Genomic DNA, 17,405 nt, shown 5'->3' with positions numbered 1-17,405 from the left:
TAAGAAGCAACATCCTAAAACAAATGGTCCTAAATCAAACAAGAGTCCTAAGCCATTTCAGTCTCAAAATGAAAAATCAACTCAACAGAATGATAAGGCAACTAAAAACAAAGGGAAGAAAACTGATAGACATTGTAACTTTTGTAATCGTAATGACCACTTAGAATCCACATGCTTTAAGAAGATGGAAGCCTTGGAAGTAGCAATGAAGAAGCATAACATCCATTTGGAGCACTCTTCAACTTCAACTTCATCTTCAGGAATAACACTTTCTGCATGTGGTTGTCAAGCATCTTGGTTTGGTTATGCACTAAATGTATCTTCTTCTTCTCATTCTCATGAGTGGCTCATTGATTCTGGAGCTTCTTATCACATGGCCAAAAACAAACCCATGGTTTCTTCTTTAAATGATTGTAACACCAAAAACATATATGGTGGTGATGATAGATCTCTTAGTGTTGTAGGGACTAGAACTATTCATCTAGACAATGGTCAATTTAATGATGTATTATGTGTTCCTACATTATCCTGCAACCTTCTATCTGTATATCAGATAACTCATTCAGGTGAAGGTAAAACCGTTAAATTTTCACCTCATGATGTTGTAATTAAGGACCTAAGAGATCATAGACAGATTTTAGCTACTGGCATTGTTGATGATTCTACAAGGTTGTATAAGTTTAACAACTTTGCGTCATCAACTCTTCCCTCGGTATTTGTTTTTCATAATGATGAAGTGAGTGAACTTTGGCATGAAAGGTTTGGTCACTTAAAGAAAATATGGTGACAGGACTTCTTATGGTATCTTGCAGAGATGGTGTTTGTTTCGGATGTGTACTTGGAAAACATCATTGAGATAGTTTTGAAAAACATGCCTCTTGACACACCTCAGCCCCTTTACAGCTTGTGTATAGTGATTTATGTGGTCCACTTCCAGTGGTTTCATTCTCTGGCTACAAGTATTTCTTAACTTTCATTGATGATTTCTCCAGACGCACTTGGGTATACTTCTTAAAATTCAAGAGTGAAGTCTTTAACATGTTCTTGGCCTTTAAGGCCTTTGTTGAGAAACAATCCGGACATCAAATTCTTAAGCTAAGATCTGATAATGGTGACGAATATGTTAACAACAAATTCATCAACTTTTGCACTGAGCATGGAATTCAATTTCAACATATTGTTCCATATACTCCACAGCAAAATGGTGTAGCTGAAAGGAAGAATCGCACCTTAAAGGAAATGGCTAATTGTATGCTTCAATCTAAAGGACTGTCTTAATTTTTGGGCAGAAGCAATTAACTGTGCAAATTACATAGTAAATTGTACTCCTACTAAGGTTTTAAAGAATATCACTCCAAAAGAAGCATGGAGCTCAATTAAATCAGATGTAAGTCACTTTCATGTTTTTGGAAGTGAAGCATGGGTCCATATTCCAGATGAGAAACATAAAGCCTTAGAACCTAAGAGTGAAAAATGTATTTTTATTGGATATTCTGAAGATGTCAAAGGATATAGACTTTTTCAACCTAAATCCAAAAATGTTATCATTAGAAGAGATGTAACGTTTGTTGAAAATATATCGGCCTACGAGCCTAGTTCGGCAGATGTGCCACCTCTCTCTATCTCTTCTACTTCTGAAAATATTCCTTCTTCAGATGATGAGAGCCAGGATGACAATCCTCCCCCACCTTCTCGCGATCCTCCTCAGTTTCCAAAATGGGTCCGCGCTACTCAGGATGCAGCAAGTGCTCTTGCAAGTGATCCTACAGATCAGCGTCGTACACGTTCTCAGTTCGATAGAGCCTCTTCTTTACTGGCTCAAGCTTCAGCAAATTATGATCCTAACACCTTTGCAGAAGCTTCAGGCCATCCAGATTGGGATGCATCTATGAATGAAGAATATTGTTCACTATTGGCAAATGATACATGGGACCTTGTTCATCTTCCAAAGGGACGAAAACTTGTTAGATGCAAATGGGTTTACAGAACCAAATTTGGACCAGATGGAAAAGTTGATAAACATAAAGCTCGTCTCGTTGCTAACGGTTTTTCACAAATTGAAGGAATTGACTATACTGAAACCGTCTCCCCTAGTGCCAAAATGAACTCTGTCCAACTTGTTCTTTCCCTTGTTGCCTCTTTCAAATGGGAAGTCCATCAGATGGATGTTAAATCCGCCTTCTTACTGAGCCGTGGTTGTGTTCCAGGACTGTATTGAGACTCCCTTGGTTTGGATAGCCTTGTGATTGATCCACAGGCCCTGTGAACCCTACTGCTTGCTCTTTACTCAACCTCCACCTTAGCCTAACCTTTACAAGCATAGGAATTGGTGGGTTGGTTTGTAGGATCCTTGGGGGGCACTTTGCATTAGCCCTTCTAGGGTTATTTGATCCCCGAGTCCTACAAAGCCTTCCTTGTGGTGGCTGGTTCTCACCACTAAAATAGAAGAGGGGTTGTTGCTTGAGTGAGAGTGGTTACAACCCTGTGTTGTTGTGCAAGTTCCTTGCTTGGTAAAGGCTTTGCACCAAGGTGCAAGATTTTGCAGCAACAGGTATGATGATGAAAATAATGAAACTGAAAATGTTATGAAGTGTTATTGGATCCATTGCATTGTTTATCACTTTCATAGCTAACTTAGAAGTTATAACACCACATCCAAGTATCAAACCAATGCATGTAATATCAAATAGAGAATAGTGAAAACCGTAAAGTACCATCCATAAGTGTTTCTGTCATCTGAGTTGTGAGGGAGTAGGTCTGATATACCATAGCTGAACTAGCACAATCACATATCTGAAGGAGAAACTGAGAGAATTGTTAAGTCTGGAGAATATGAGTAAAAGAGCTCATGCAATCAGCAATACAACATCCTTGTGTGGGTGCCTCTGAAGTAGTTACCCCTTGGTAGGTCACACTCAGGATTTAAGAAATGCAATAAGGAATTTCTAGACAAACACAGTGGAGCCTATAAGGATTCAACATCCATATTCTAAAGGTGTATATCATTCACATGGGTGAAAATGGAGTAAAACATTGGGGCTAGACAGACTACAGGAACTGCCTTGGATGGTAAAGATGCTATTATTCCAAGGTAACAGCAGCAATGTATAATGTTCTTGTTAATGTATCATTGTCTGCAGTTAATCCAAACTGATATAGTCGAAGGATAAGAGCTTGTGATCAGGAAGATTAAAGCTGTGAAGTATTGCAGCATTCAGCACCAATATCTTAGTTCCCATAATATCTGATTTTCCTTCTGAACAAAATAGTAGTCAAATGAAGCATAATAGTTGTTTCATTTGTTAGAGTGGAAAATATAAAATTGGAAGCCTTGATACAATAATCAACCTTGCAGCAAGAATGTTGGATAAATCATTCATCCTGTTTGTCTGATGATCCTGAGTCCTTCCCTTCCTTGTCATTATTCCCGCTAGGCTGCATTTATGGACATATTTTAATTGTTGAGAACATGTAATTCCTTTATAATTGAAGTTCTAACAACAAAATAGACATGAGAGAAAACAATATACTGAAGGAGAAAAGCTATACCTGATCAAACATGCCTTGGACATTCCCCGTCATTAAAGATTCTGTTCCATTTACAAGGGGCTTATTTCCTGTGGCTGTAGTCCAGCTGGCTTTTGCAAAATCATCTTGCATACCATCTTTCATAACCTCTTTCTTTGGCATCCCTCTATCTTTGGACACACTCTTCTTTTTAGAATCCGACTTCGGGTCCTTAGGGTCCCCCCAGTAATCACTTCGGCATCTTGCTTTCCGAGGGTCATAGCGATTTTTTCCCCAGAAACTGTCATCAACATATTTGCCTGGTTCTTCTATGGGAAGTCCCAATTCTAGGCGGCTACAAAGAGGAAAATAATAACATTTTTCAGTCTTAAAGTGACGTGCAATATATGAACAAAATCACAGATAATCCATATAGTTCTGCTTCAAGATGATCTAAGAAAAATGTAGTTTCACAACTAGATAGACAATGTAAGTGCAGATTTCATGGCACAAAAGCTCTTATCTATACGAAAATGGAAACGAAAGACATGTTAACATTAAGAGAGATAGAGAGAAGCAAATCTGCGGTATTTGTCATTTCCAGAGTAGATTTTCAATAAAATAACTCCACATCCAATATTCCAATATCTTTTTTTAATGATTCTTAACCTCACCAAATATAAGTCAAATCAACGTTTCAGCAAGCAAATTAATTATTTAGCCGATGTCTAATAGAATGACCATTTTTCTGTGGATAATTGTTATATCTATAAGCTCACCCGCAGCTAACCAAAAGAAATCAAAGATTAGATCACCAAAGACAACATGTGCAACCTCTCAAGGGAGGCAGTGCCTCCAATGAAAGGGTAAAATATATACAAAAATAGAATGAAAAAAAGGACAAAAAAATAGAATGTTGTATAGCTGGCATTTAGTAGAAAATTGGTACAATGCATCATTTAATACCCTATACAGTTGTGACCCCGCATTTGGACAAATGTAGACAATTGAGTGCCAACTCATGATCTCCTCAAGGAAAGCCAACTCATATTGAAACAACTGAAACATGACCTTATGTAACACCCCAATTTTGACCTCTTTATTGAACATACTCAGATATGTAATATGATAATATTGAGTATACGTGGTAGTTTATCTTGCGCATGGAGTCACGTGGGCTAGGTATAGAAACAAACATGATGTAAATTTGTACATATGCTTGTAAAGGTTCCTAATGAGAACTGAAGGCCAAGACTGCACTAGAGAACATTAGGAATAGGCATTTTGACACACATTAAGTCAAAATATAAAGTGATGTTACAACTTACCACAATGTAACCACATGAAATGTTAGTATGCAATGCATGTGCAAATGTTCACCTAGGGGCATGAGGAAGGACTATGAAGTGAGGAGAGGAGAAATGGGCATGAGATAGAAAGGTGAATAGTGACATTACCACTTGTCAAGGCATAGGCTCGCCTTTGAAATATGGAAAGATGGTATGCACATTTTCATATAAAAGCCAACGATTCGACTTTGGGCATTTCTTTTTGTGCTTTAGGTTGCCTCTTGTATGCTCATTGTTAATTTTAGGATAATAATGGTATGTTCTATGCTTAGAGCAATTTTACTTCAATTTCTTTATCAGCCCAATATCAATATCCAGTTTAGCAATCACATCATCATGATAGTAAAATGCAAATAGAACATAAACAATAACAGTAAAAGACAATCCAAGACAAAAGGACACAAGATATGGCACCAGCCAGGGACAAACTCCAATGTGGGGAAACCCTTGATCAATTCTTCTTATAATTCTTCAAAAGTTCAGTAGAGAGAGAGAGAGTACAATATACATTTTTCACTTGCCCAATCAAAGTGAAATCTGATCAGTGAAACAATAGTAATAGCAAGCCCTAACTAGAAAGTCAACACTGGTCAACAGGGCAGAATTCTTCCTCCAATTCAGCTTGGTCAAACCCAGTCAAATCGGCCTCCAACAGCAAGACAAATCAGCCCAAGAACAGTGCAAAAAAGTCCAGTCAAACCTGGTAAAAAAAGTCAATGTAGCAACAAGCCCTAGCACAATCAACGCTAGTCAAACAGAGGTCAAACTCCTCAGATTTCGTGCCCAGAACTGCAGCCTGCCCAAACAGAAATCCTCCACCCAAAACCGCACTCAAAACAGGTCAATGCTGGTCAACACAAGTCAAATCAGCCTTTGGCAATTTTCGGTCAATTTTGGTCAATGCAGGGACAGCAAAAGAACAATCCCTTCTTCGCACATGTGGAGAGAGAGAAACCTTAGAAATCCGTACCCAATCAAGAGAGATGCATGAGTGAATGAAGTGTCCAAATGAAGAGAAAGCACCATGTATTTATATGCAAATGTTGAGTATGAATAGATGTGACTGTTGGGCTTCTGAGCCTACATGAGTTTGCTGGCCAACCTTGACAATTTGTCCATACTCAAAATAAATTCACAATTCCATGTGTACATGTCAAAATGGGATGATCTTTAGATCAATCCTACACCTCTCAGAGAGAGGAATCCAAAAAAAAATATCAGTGTTGATTTGAGGTAGCATCGGATGTACTCTAGCCATGAAAATTGGTGGAGAGGCTAAAGCACATGAGATCTCCAAGACCCATAATGCTTTGGGCAGATTTTAACCGGTTTGGGAGATATTAAAATAATTAATATTTTTAATGGAGTTCCTAAGTCTAAACTTAGGAAAAATAAAATATTAATGGGTATTAATATAAAACTGGGTTAGAAGGTTCCAAAAGTCATGGATCAAGCCAAATCTAATCTTAGCCATTGATTAGAGATTTAATTTTGGTTGTTGATGGACCAACGAGAAAAGTATAAGAGGAGACTTGAGGGTCAGTTGGAGAACACACTAGAGTGATCAGTCATTCATTTTTCTAGAGCGGGGTTTCTAAGCAAAGTTGAATCAGTGATCAGCAACGAGGGGAAATGAGTACTGGACAGAGAGGTAGAGAGAGTACTAAGAGACCAGGGAAGAAGCAGGGAGAGCGAGAGAAGTAGCCAGTTTAGGCCACACAGAGCCCAGCAGAGAGCGCAAAGGCCAGAGGGATTGTGTCATCCATGCAGAGGCTGCTGGAGTGATGCAGAGGGTCCCAGAGGTTGTGCAATGCCTCAGAGGGTTGATGCAGAGGGTCCTAGGGCTGATGCAGAGGCCAGAAGGGCCATCGCTAAGCTTCAGAGTCTCCGGAGAGGGTTTCATGGGACAGGTTTTTTGAATACCTATTTCTGAATATAGAGGTATTGTTGTTGTGTATTTTTCTCTGTCAAGTGAGCCGGTTAGGAACCCAATTGTACTCAAGGAAATACTGCATAATAATAAACCCTCAGAATAGCTGCACCGGTTTTCCCACATTAGGTTTTTCCGGGGACATTTGTCCAAAAATAACAGTGTCACTTGTGTGTTTGTTTTCTTTCAGCTGATGATCTGTAGATGTTCTGATTGTATTGTGTTTATTTTGGTATTTAAATGTTTTAAATAACTTGTTCAGAATTTACAAGTAGAAGAAATAAACCAGCAGCATCTAGATTAATTTTCTAATGGATAGACTTAGAAAATTCAGCAATCAACTGCCTCATATGAGTTGTCCAAGGCGAATTTTTGCCCTAGTTGCCAAAATTAACACCATAGTTTTTACTATGTTATGCAAGACCGTTGATTTCGTTGTTGAAATTTCTATGACTACCACATCGTGAAGAGATTGAGAGTACTATTGTTGCATAGAGAGTTGGTTGTAGTCAGCACAAGAGCCTGAGAAGATTGCTTCCATTAGTCTAAATCTTGTGTTGTGAACTTGATAACCTTGTGTTGTTATTTTTTCCTAAATTCACCTAGAAGGAGATCTGGTTTCCCTAACAATGGCACTTACCAAAATTGTAGCTTGGCTCTAAAGGGTTCCCCATACAACAAAAGGATCCAACAGCTGGATGGTCCAGCTAGTGTGAGTGTTGCCACTGAGATTCCTACATGCTAAATTAGTGTCAACGGAGGGTGCTAATTGAATACACACCAATTCAATGAGTGTTGGGATTCATTGCAGTTGTTATAGTCAGACAAGGATCATGCCCACACTATTTTGGGTTGGTCTAAGAGAGATTACCAATAGGAAGATTTTTGCCCTCTTTGCCTCATAGCCCAACTCAGGTGTTATATTGGCTGTGGATATCAAGCTGGGAGGAAAGTTTTTCCTCTACAACCATTCCACATGCACAACTTATTTTAATAGATAAGCACCGTCACTGATATGTGCTTTTGTTGTTAAATTTGTATGTTTCTATGTATAGTTTGTTGAATAATAAACTGTGTGGAATCTGGATGACTTCATATGAATTTTGTATCAAATCGATTACAGTGCATACACCTAGATGCTATGTAGAATTCAGATGGATTCAATCCACTGTAATGTTCCTGTTACTACTCAAACTAGCAGATGGCCTAAAAGGGACTCCTAAAGGGACAAATGTTAGGTCAACGGCAACAATGGAGACTTAGCCCACTGTCACCTTTAGCTAAGACTCCCTACTCTTTACGGACTTTCACCGATGGGAGGAGACCCGGTATATGGAAAGTCACTTCTGAAGGATGGGTCAACAAATGGATGTAAAGTGACCTTAATGATCCTTTTCCTAGAAGGAGGTTAAGACTGGAGCTTACTTGCTCTACAAGCAAGGTACAAAGCTATCAAGCCATGCAGTAACTCCAATAGGAAGTAAAATTGATTCGTGTTATTCCATCAGGTATGTTATTGTTATATACAAAAGGGTGTGACTGTTCAGTTCATCTCCTGATGACTGTTCACATTCCTAATTTAGTTATTTACATGAATTCACCCAATCGTGAGGATTAGGTGTCAACATTCCCCCCCTTAATCTGAAGGGATGTTGGTGAGTCCAAGCATCATTCTGAATCTTTCAAGCTTTTCTCTTCCAAGCGCTTTGGTGAAGATGTCTGCAATTTGCTCATTTGTGAAACAATGACGGAGATGGATTGTTTTGGCCTCAACATGATGTCGAATCAGATGATATTTAGTATTAATGTGCTTTGTTCGATCATGGAACTTTGGGTTCTTGGCCAACTTTATTGCAGAGGTGTTGTCAATCATGAGTGGAGTTGATTGTACTTGTTTTCCTGCAAATCTTCAAGAATTTTTCTGAGCCACACAATTTCTTTTGTTGCTTTAGCTGCTGCCAAGTATTCTGCTTCTGTTGTGGAATCTGTTGGAACTGATTGTTTGCGTGATCTCCAGGAGACGGCTCCTGATCCAAGACTCATAGCATATCCTGAAGTAGATACCCCAATTTCTTTGTCTCCATCGAAGTCTAAATCAGAGTATCTGATTAAACTGAAGTCATCCACCTGTGTGTACTTGATTCCAAAGTCTTGAGTTCCCTTCAAGTACTTTAGAACTCTTTTTGCAGCAGACCAATGTCCCTCACAAGGCTTTTGCATAAACCTGGATAGGATTCCAACAGCAAATGAAATGTCTGGTCTAGTGGTAGTTAGGTAGTTGAGACTTCCTACAAGCTGTCTATACTTTGTTGCATCCTCAAATTCCTTTCCTTTAATAGATGTGAGCTTCAAGTTTTGTTCCATTGGAGTAGTAAGAGGATTGCACTCTGTCATGCCAAACCTGTTCAACAGATCTCCAATGTATTTCTTTTGAGAAAGAAATATGGACTTTGGATGTTGGGTTACTTCAATGCCAAGATAGTAATGAACATAGCCCAAATCAATCATTTCAAAACTTTTTCCCAATTCCTTCTTTATGGATGCAAGTAGCTTTCATTGTTCCCTGTCATTAAAAGATCATCTACATATACCACAAGATATACAACTGTTTTGCCAACTTTCTTGACAAATAAAGTTGCATCATCAAGATCAAAATGATTGAAATTGAGTTTCAGAAGATGCTCAGTTAGTTTTTCATACCAGGCTCGCGGTGCTTGTTTGAGGCCATACAAGGACTTCACAAGTTTGCATACTTTATGTTCATGTCCTTTCACAGCAAAACCTTCTGGCTGGGACATAAAAACATTCTCTTTTAGATCTCCATTCAAGAAAGTAGTTTTTACATCCATTTGATGGACTTTCCAACCGTTCTGAGTTGCTAGTGCAAAGAGTGTCCGGATGGTAGCCCATTTTGCTGTGGGGGCAAAATTTTCCTCATAATCGACCCCTTCCTTCTGTGCAAAACCTTTTGCCACAAGCCTAGCTTTGTGCTTGTCAAGTGAGCCATCAGCTTTGTACTTGTTCTTGTAGACCCACTTGCAGCCAATTGGTTTGGTTCCAAATGGAGGATCAACCAGCTTCCAAGTGCCGTTCTTTATGAGGGCATCATACTCCTTTTGCATTGCTTCTTTCCATTCATCATGAGAAGCAGCTTCTTTGAAGGAAGTTGGTTCAAAATCTGTAGACAAGTTCAATTCACAATCATAAGAAACATCCATATCAACAGGTGAATTAGAGTCATCTACATCACCTCCATTTTGTCGGTTTGAATTTCTAGTTCCTGTTTTTCCAATTTCATCAGGATGAACACTTTCAAGTGTCTTTGTCAGCCACTTTCGGGGACCTTTCTGAGATGGTCCAGGCTTCTCTGTTGATTGAGTTGGGACTGAATCAAGATTGAGTCTCCCAATTCTATCAATTACATCACTTAAAGCATCATCTGTTGTTGGAGTTTCATTCGGGGGAGAGTGTTCTTCAGAAGAAGATTCCACATGTTGATCTAGAATATAAATCCCCCCTTCAAGATGTGGAATCTGATTATCAAATTCTTGAAATGATTTTGTTTTTGCGAATCTATCCAAGCGATCAAGTTGCCGCTCAACAACATTGTCAGATTTGGATGATTCAAGAAAAATTACATCTCTAGATACAACAAACTTTTTATTTACTTCATCACAGAGGCGGTATGCTTTGGAGGTGTTTGAATACCCCAGGAAAATACACTTACGACTTCTAGCACCAAGTTTGTTTCTATGTACCTTTGGTATCAAAGCATACCAGGTGGAACCAAAGACCCTGAGATGTTTTACCGAAGGAACATGTCCATACCACAATTCATAAGGAGTCTTGCTTCTTATAGCATTAGATGGACATCTATTCTTTATATATGCAGCACATAGAACAGCATCAACCCAAAACATTATCTTTACATTTTTGAAGAAAAGCATGGATCGTACCATATTCAAGATTGTTCTATTCATTCTTTCAGCTACACCATTCTGTTGGGGATTATAAGGCACAGTTGTTTGATGTTTGATCCCATGTTGGCAAAGATAGTTTTCAAATTCATTTGATGTATATTCTTTTCCATTATCAGTGCGAATAGACCCAATATGAGATTGTGCATCATTTTCAATCCATTTATGAAAATTCTTGAATGTTTGAAAAGTATCAGATTTGTTCTTCAATAAATAAACCCAACACATTCTGGTGTAGTCATCAATAAATGTCATGATATATTTATTTCCATTTGCAGAAGGAACAGACATTGGACCACATAAATCTGAATGAATGAGTTCAAGCTTCCTATGTGCTCTAGAATGTGAATCATGAAAAGACTGTTTGCTATGCTTTCCTAGAATGCAAGCATCACATTGTTTAAGTTTCCTAGGAGTTGTAGGCAAACCAGCAACACCATTTTTCTTCAATAAGCGGAGACTGTCATAGTTTAAATGTCCAAATCTAGCATGCCATAATAAACTTGATGGAAGTGTACCTTCTTCATGATGAGAAATATATGAGAAATGTTGTGCATGAGCAGAGGTTCCTTGCAGTTTGAGAAGCCTTTCTTCTTCTATTCCCCTCATGACAAGTGAGTGGTCAGATGCTTTTCTTACCTCAAGCTTGCCATCAAACATATGAATGGAGTGACCTTGCTAGCAGATGTGGACCAAGGACAACAAGTTTCTCTTGAGTTGTGGGAGATATAGAACATGATCCAGAAGAAAGTCTGGAAGACCAGGCAGTTTAAGCCAGATTGTGCCAAGCCTTGATGGCTTGATTTTTGATTGATCTGCAAAGTATACTGCTCCATCAACATTGTCAGTAAAATCTTCAAAAAAAAAAAATCTATGAGTCATGTGACAGGTTGCTCCTGAATCAAGCAACCAATCATTTTTCCAAGAAGCAAGTGAAGCATTAAACAAATCTTCATTTACTCCAATGTTACATTGTGCCTCAATATAGTGAGCAGATTCAGGTGCTTTACCTTTGTCTGTATCATCAGTTTTACCTTTCTGTTGGTTTCTTTTCTGCTCAATTTTATCCCATGGTAGCTTGCATGTAGAGGCATCATGTGATCCATTTCTTTTGCAGCGAATGCAGTGCAGATCTGCCTTTTCTCCTTGAGAATGTTTGCCCCCCCTGCCTCTGAAATATCTTCCTCTTCCTCTTCGTCCACCTCTTCCTCTTGTAGAATCTTGAGCAGGATGCTTTCTTTATGAGCAAGGCACACAGTCTCTTCAGAAGATTCAGGGGCTGTCTTCTTTCCAAAAGCTTTCTCTCTTTTAGCAAAGTTTTTCACAAGAGAGTCAAAGGTTATATCTTTGAGATTTCCATTTGCTTGCAATGACTCAAGATAATTGGAGTAAGTAGCAATAAGAGGAAAATCCAATTCAACCTTAGTAGATTGATATCATGCATTATAGACTTTACTTCAGATGCAAGAGCAAGAGGATCATTATTTTGCAGTTCAAGAGTGAAGAGTTTAATCATGAGTTGGACAACTTCAAGTGCAGAATGTGAGTCATAGAGTTCTTTCAGCTTTTGTAGGGCTTCAAAGGCAGTTGAATATGACAAAATATGGCGACTCACCTCTTCATTTACAGATGTCGCGATTAATGCATAAGCTTTGTTGTTCTTGTTTTCCCAAATGACGAGCTCTTTGTCTGAGGTAGCATGTACTGGGTCATTGCCTCCTTCTCCGACACACACTCCTTTCCACAACTCATTCAAAATGAGGGTGTGTTTTATCATCTGGGACCATTCAGGATAGTTCTCCTTACCAGTGAGAACTATTCCCACCATAGATATGATTGAATGCATTGTAAAATCCAAGAGCTGTAAAAATACTTCTGCTGCTAAAAGAAAATTGATTCTGATATCAAAATGTATTCTGGCCTCAAGTAATATATTAAACACAGTCAAACGCAAGAGCGTTAACTATGTTACTCACTTTGAAAACAGCTTTATAAAAAACAACACTATGGTAGCGCAACAGTGTGGTATATATATATTAGCAACCACAACAAACACTATATACAAAGTGTATTAAAACCATCCAAACGCTATTGATATACTATTGATCATTGGAAGGCATGAACAGAATTCCGCTGCGCTAAAGATCTTCACCAAACATTATATACAAAGTGCATTAAGACCATCCAAACACTATTCATATAATGTGAATAGAATTCCGCTTCAGGTAGCGTTCACCGTGTCTCAAGTTCAGTCAGTTCGTGTTCACGAAGGTAGCTTTCTAGGATAAGGAGGTGAGAATTTAAGGGCTAGGTTAGAGGAATATGCCTTGTAAAGGATTTTCCCAGTCCCAAAAATCTTAATGAACTTGATTTCCCCAGTGGTTCTTGAAGAATTAACTTTTCAAAGGTATGGGACCACACGGGACCAAGTGGACCTAGCCTAGGTTAAGGAGAGGGAGTCTAGCAACCAATGGTGATCTTAACCCAGGCAAGGAAGGGGAAAGGATCAAAACAAGAATTTCCACTTAAAGGTGTCAAATTGATCCTATAATATACTAGCCTAGGGAACAACAGGGCAAGGTTTGATCTCAGAGCTAGGTTAAAATTGGCAACTAGGGCCAAACTCCATGTGGGTCATATTATTTATGGCAGATGATATTTTTATTAGATCCCTCTCGTCGAGAGGTGTAAGATTGATCTAAAGATCATCCGATTCCGATAAGTATTTATGAAGTTATGAATTTATTTATGTTATGGACAAATTGTTAAGTCAGCCAACAACTTATGTAGGTTCGGAAGCCCAACAGTCATGTCTATTCAACCTCTATGTTTTAATATAAATAGAAGAGGACTTCAAGTCATTTCTACACACACTTGGATCTCTTCCTCTCTATACTTGTCTTTGGGTTTTAGTAGGAGAAGAGATCCTAAGGAATAGCCAGAAAAGCCGGAAAAGTCAAAACTGCTGAAAAATCCGGAACTGCAGGAAAATCCGGAAACACCGGAAAAGTCGGAAATATTGGAAAAGCCAGAAAAGCCGAAAAAGCCGCAAAAGCTAGAAAAGCCGGAAATTCCAGAATTGTCGGAACTGCCGAAAAAGTCGGAACTACCGGGAACTGCCGAAACAGCGAGAGCATGTCTCTGAAGGAAAGGCAGCATGATGTATGAGATCATGGGCAGCATAAAAAGCAGCATGATGATATGAGCATGGGTAGCATAATGATGCATGATGATATGAGTATGGGCAACATGATGTATGAGATCATGGGCAACATAATAAGCAGCATGATGATATGAGCATAGGCAGCATAATGATGCATGATGATATGAGCATGGGCAACATAATGATGAATGAGATCATGAGCATGGGCAGCTTGATGATGAATAAGGCCATGGAAGATGCAGCATGATGAGCAGCATGAAGATGAGAGTAGCTCAGTCATCAAGTTTCAACACATGTGACAGTACAACAAGGTGCCACACAATAATGTGCGGCAAATAGATGAGATGCAGCACTATGAGAGGTGAACGAGTATGTCTTCAACTGATTTCATGCAGATATCAAAAGTCAAAGTGTTGACTTCTATTATAAATATACTATCTATCTCTCTCACTTTCTCTGTTGAACTTTAAAGAACATAAAAGAAGAATTGATCAAGGGTTTTCCCACATTTGGGTTTGTGTTTGGCTAGCGCCACATCTTGTGTCCTCTTGTCTTGGCTTGTCTTCTGCGATTTATATTTATGTTCTATCTGCAGTTTACTTTATGCTGATGTGATTGCTAATGTGGAAAAGAAATTGAAATAAATTTCTCTAGCATAGAACATACCTAAAATTAACATGGTATTAGAGCTGAGGTGAAGACAATGCCCAAGCAAGAGTGAAAGAGTAATCACCAAAGACAATAGGGACAAGACAAAAGGATCAATGAGTTCCACATCTCTCTTCTAAGTTCACTAAGGGTGAAGTGGAAGCAGAGAATATTATTAGAATGGCACAACAGAAGATCACTTCATTGGGAAGTTTAGATCTAAGGGTGGAAGGAAAGGCAGATGCCTTGGTTGCAATAAGTTAGGCCATCATGCAAAGGAGTGTCCGAATAGCAAAGACACATCCCTTGATGAAGATAACAATCATTCCAGGGACATCTTCAATGATCAGAGGAATGATAAGTAATGCAGGTCATCAAGGAAATGGTAGACTCTTCAAAGAAAGCAAGGAACCCCAAAATCTCTTTTATGTACCTGATCGCAAGAAGAACCTGGTGTCCATCTCGGAAATGGAAGTTTAAGGTTTTAGGATGGCACTCATCGATGGAAAGGTATGTGTTTGAAAATAGATTTTTTAAAGATGTTTTAGAGTTCAGGGTTGTATCAAGTCCACTGGGGACCATGTCCATTGACTCAGCATTGGAGGTCTATGAGTCAGATGGTGACCGGGATACCTGAATTGAAAAAGAGCATGAAGGTACATGTCTGAGGTGTACCGAAGGAAAATCTTACAAGGGGACCATTCCCCTCATGTAGCAGGTCCACAGGTTTGGAACAACCCGTGGAGTTTAAGATTCATGAACAGGAATCTCATGTATACAGGTGGAAGAAAGCCCTCTATGGCTTGAAGCAAAACACCTCGGACGTAGTATGAGAGGATTGATCGATGTTTGATGAAGCTAAGATTCACTAGGAGTGAAATCGATCCAAACCATTACTCGAAGGTTGTAGATGATAGACCTCTCATACTGGCACCTCATAAGGATGACCTATTTCTGACAGGTGCAGACCCTCTCATTTGCAGAAGTAAGAGGGACTTGGATTCTGAATGTGGAATGATAAACTGCAAGCCTGTGACTACCTCGAGGATATTAACTTTCAGAAGTTATATGGTAGTGATGTCGGACCAGATTTGGGAAATGCCTCTGAGTTTCATAAACTCAATCACATTGATGTTCTTGGTGAACTTCCATCCGGACATTGCTTTGCAGTTAGCATGGTGAGCTCATATTTGGTTGAGCCTCACTTGATTGGTGCCAAGAATCTTCTGAGATATCTTCGGGGCACAATCTCTCATGGATTGAGATGCACTGCCGGAAATATAAAAACTGCATGATTATTCAAATGCAAACTGGTCGATGAGTACACATGATGAATACCACTGCGATTCTCTGTGACAACCAAAGGTGGGATTCGATTATTGAGGAATCTCGTATTCGACGATTGCTCCAGTGGATAGACATCAGATACTGCCTTATCTGGGATATGGTAAGTCGATGAGCAAGGAGGCTCCATCGCATTAAGATGATGTACAGGTCGATACACTTTGTCAAAGCCCCGGGGAAAGATCAAATTTGTGATTTTCCCAAACGACTTGGAGTCGTCGAGAGACCCTTGTACAAGGGTCCTGCATGTTGCATACATTGAGCTCTGGGAGCTCTGGGGGCTTGTGGTTCTTACTGGAGCAACATACGACCACAGGGTGACTCACCCTCCCCTAGTGGTGCGCACTAGGATAGGGTGATTCGCTCTCTTGTGGATAGGATGATTCACTCTCCTGTGGACAAGATGATTCACTCTCTTGTGGGACAAGATGATTCGCTCTCTTGTGGGACAGGATGATTCACTCTCCTGTGGACAGGATGATTCGCTCTCTTGTGAACAAGATGATTCACTCTCTTGTGGGACAAGATGATTCGCTCTCTTGTGGGACAGGATGATTCGCTCTCTTGTGTAGTAGGATGATTAATTCTCCTGTGAGGTCTGGATGATGTGTTCTCCATGATGATTGTGTAGCAGGATGATTAATTCTCCTTTGAGGTCTGGATGATGTGTTCTCCATGACGATTGTGTAGTAGGATGATTAATTCTCCTGTGAGGTCTAGATGATGTGTTCACCATGAAGATTGTGTAGCAGGATGATTAGTTCTCCTGTGAGGACAAGATTGATTAAGTTCTCCTGTCGAGGCATCCTACCCATGAAGTCTGGGACTCATGGGAAGTACCTCTCATCTGATCAATGAGCAGGGAAATGAGGATAGGGACCATAGTAGTACTGATGGACGCATCGTTGTATCTACCATACTCCCTATGCTAGGATGACCTTCATTGATCTGGGACCAGTGGTAGGAGTTGTACCTACTATGACGTTGACTTCGGGTCGGTTGAGATTGGTCTGGGACCAGTGGTACATACTCTAAGACTAATTTAGGGTCAGTGGAGGACTGGTCTGGGACCAGTGGTAGGAGTTGTACCTACTATGATGCTGACTACAGGTTGGTTGAGACCAATGTTTTTAAAACCGGAACCGGTGACCGGACCGGTCCACCTAATGAACCGGTTTACCGACTGGAACCGGTCTAACCGGGACTGGTTTGGTCTAAACGAACCGGTTTTAGAAAAATACATTAAATAATTATTTTTTAATGAAAAAAACTATTTTTAAGATTTAAAACCATGATTCCAAGCCAATAGAGACAAAATATGCAAAGATTGCTCATTTATATACCATGTAAAGGTGAATATATCAAAATGGCACCGAGTGCAATACATATCATCGACAAAATACATAAGCAATGAGGCTATAAATGGCCTCTAGAGTGTAAAAACAAAGCCTACATAGTACAAACTATGGGGCCAGTGGCCTACTACA

General features: G+C 39.4%; 1 protein-coding gene across 1 annotated transcript in view; it reads right to left on the bottom strand.

Annotated features, from left to right (window-relative positions):
• Nucleotides 1-17,405, bottom strand: part of PDE312 (Nucleic acid-binding, OB-fold-like protein) — a 399,789-nt gene that overhangs the window by 41,398 nt on the left and 340,986 nt on the right. The window contains exons 12-13 of the mRNA XM_089387580.1: nt 3,550-3,862; nt 3,349-3,435 (exon numbers count right to left, since the gene is read on the bottom strand). Coding sequence (XP_089243706.1) covers nt 3,373-3,435; nt 3,550-3,862 — 376 coding nt within the window. The 3' untranslated portion in view covers nt 3,349-3,372. The remainder of the gene's footprint in view (nt 1-3,348; nt 3,436-3,549; nt 3,863-17,405) is intronic.

Source organism: Pinus tabuliformis, chromosome Q, assembly GCF_031772625.1.
Source record: "Pinus tabuliformis cultivar Carrire ecotype Pingquan chromosome Q, CPIR1, whole genome shotgun sequence".
Classification (NCBI taxonomy): Eukaryota; Viridiplantae; Streptophyta; class Pinopsida; order Pinales; family Pinaceae; genus Pinus; species Pinus tabuliformis.
This window is presented reverse-complemented; position numbering and strand designations above follow the sequence as displayed.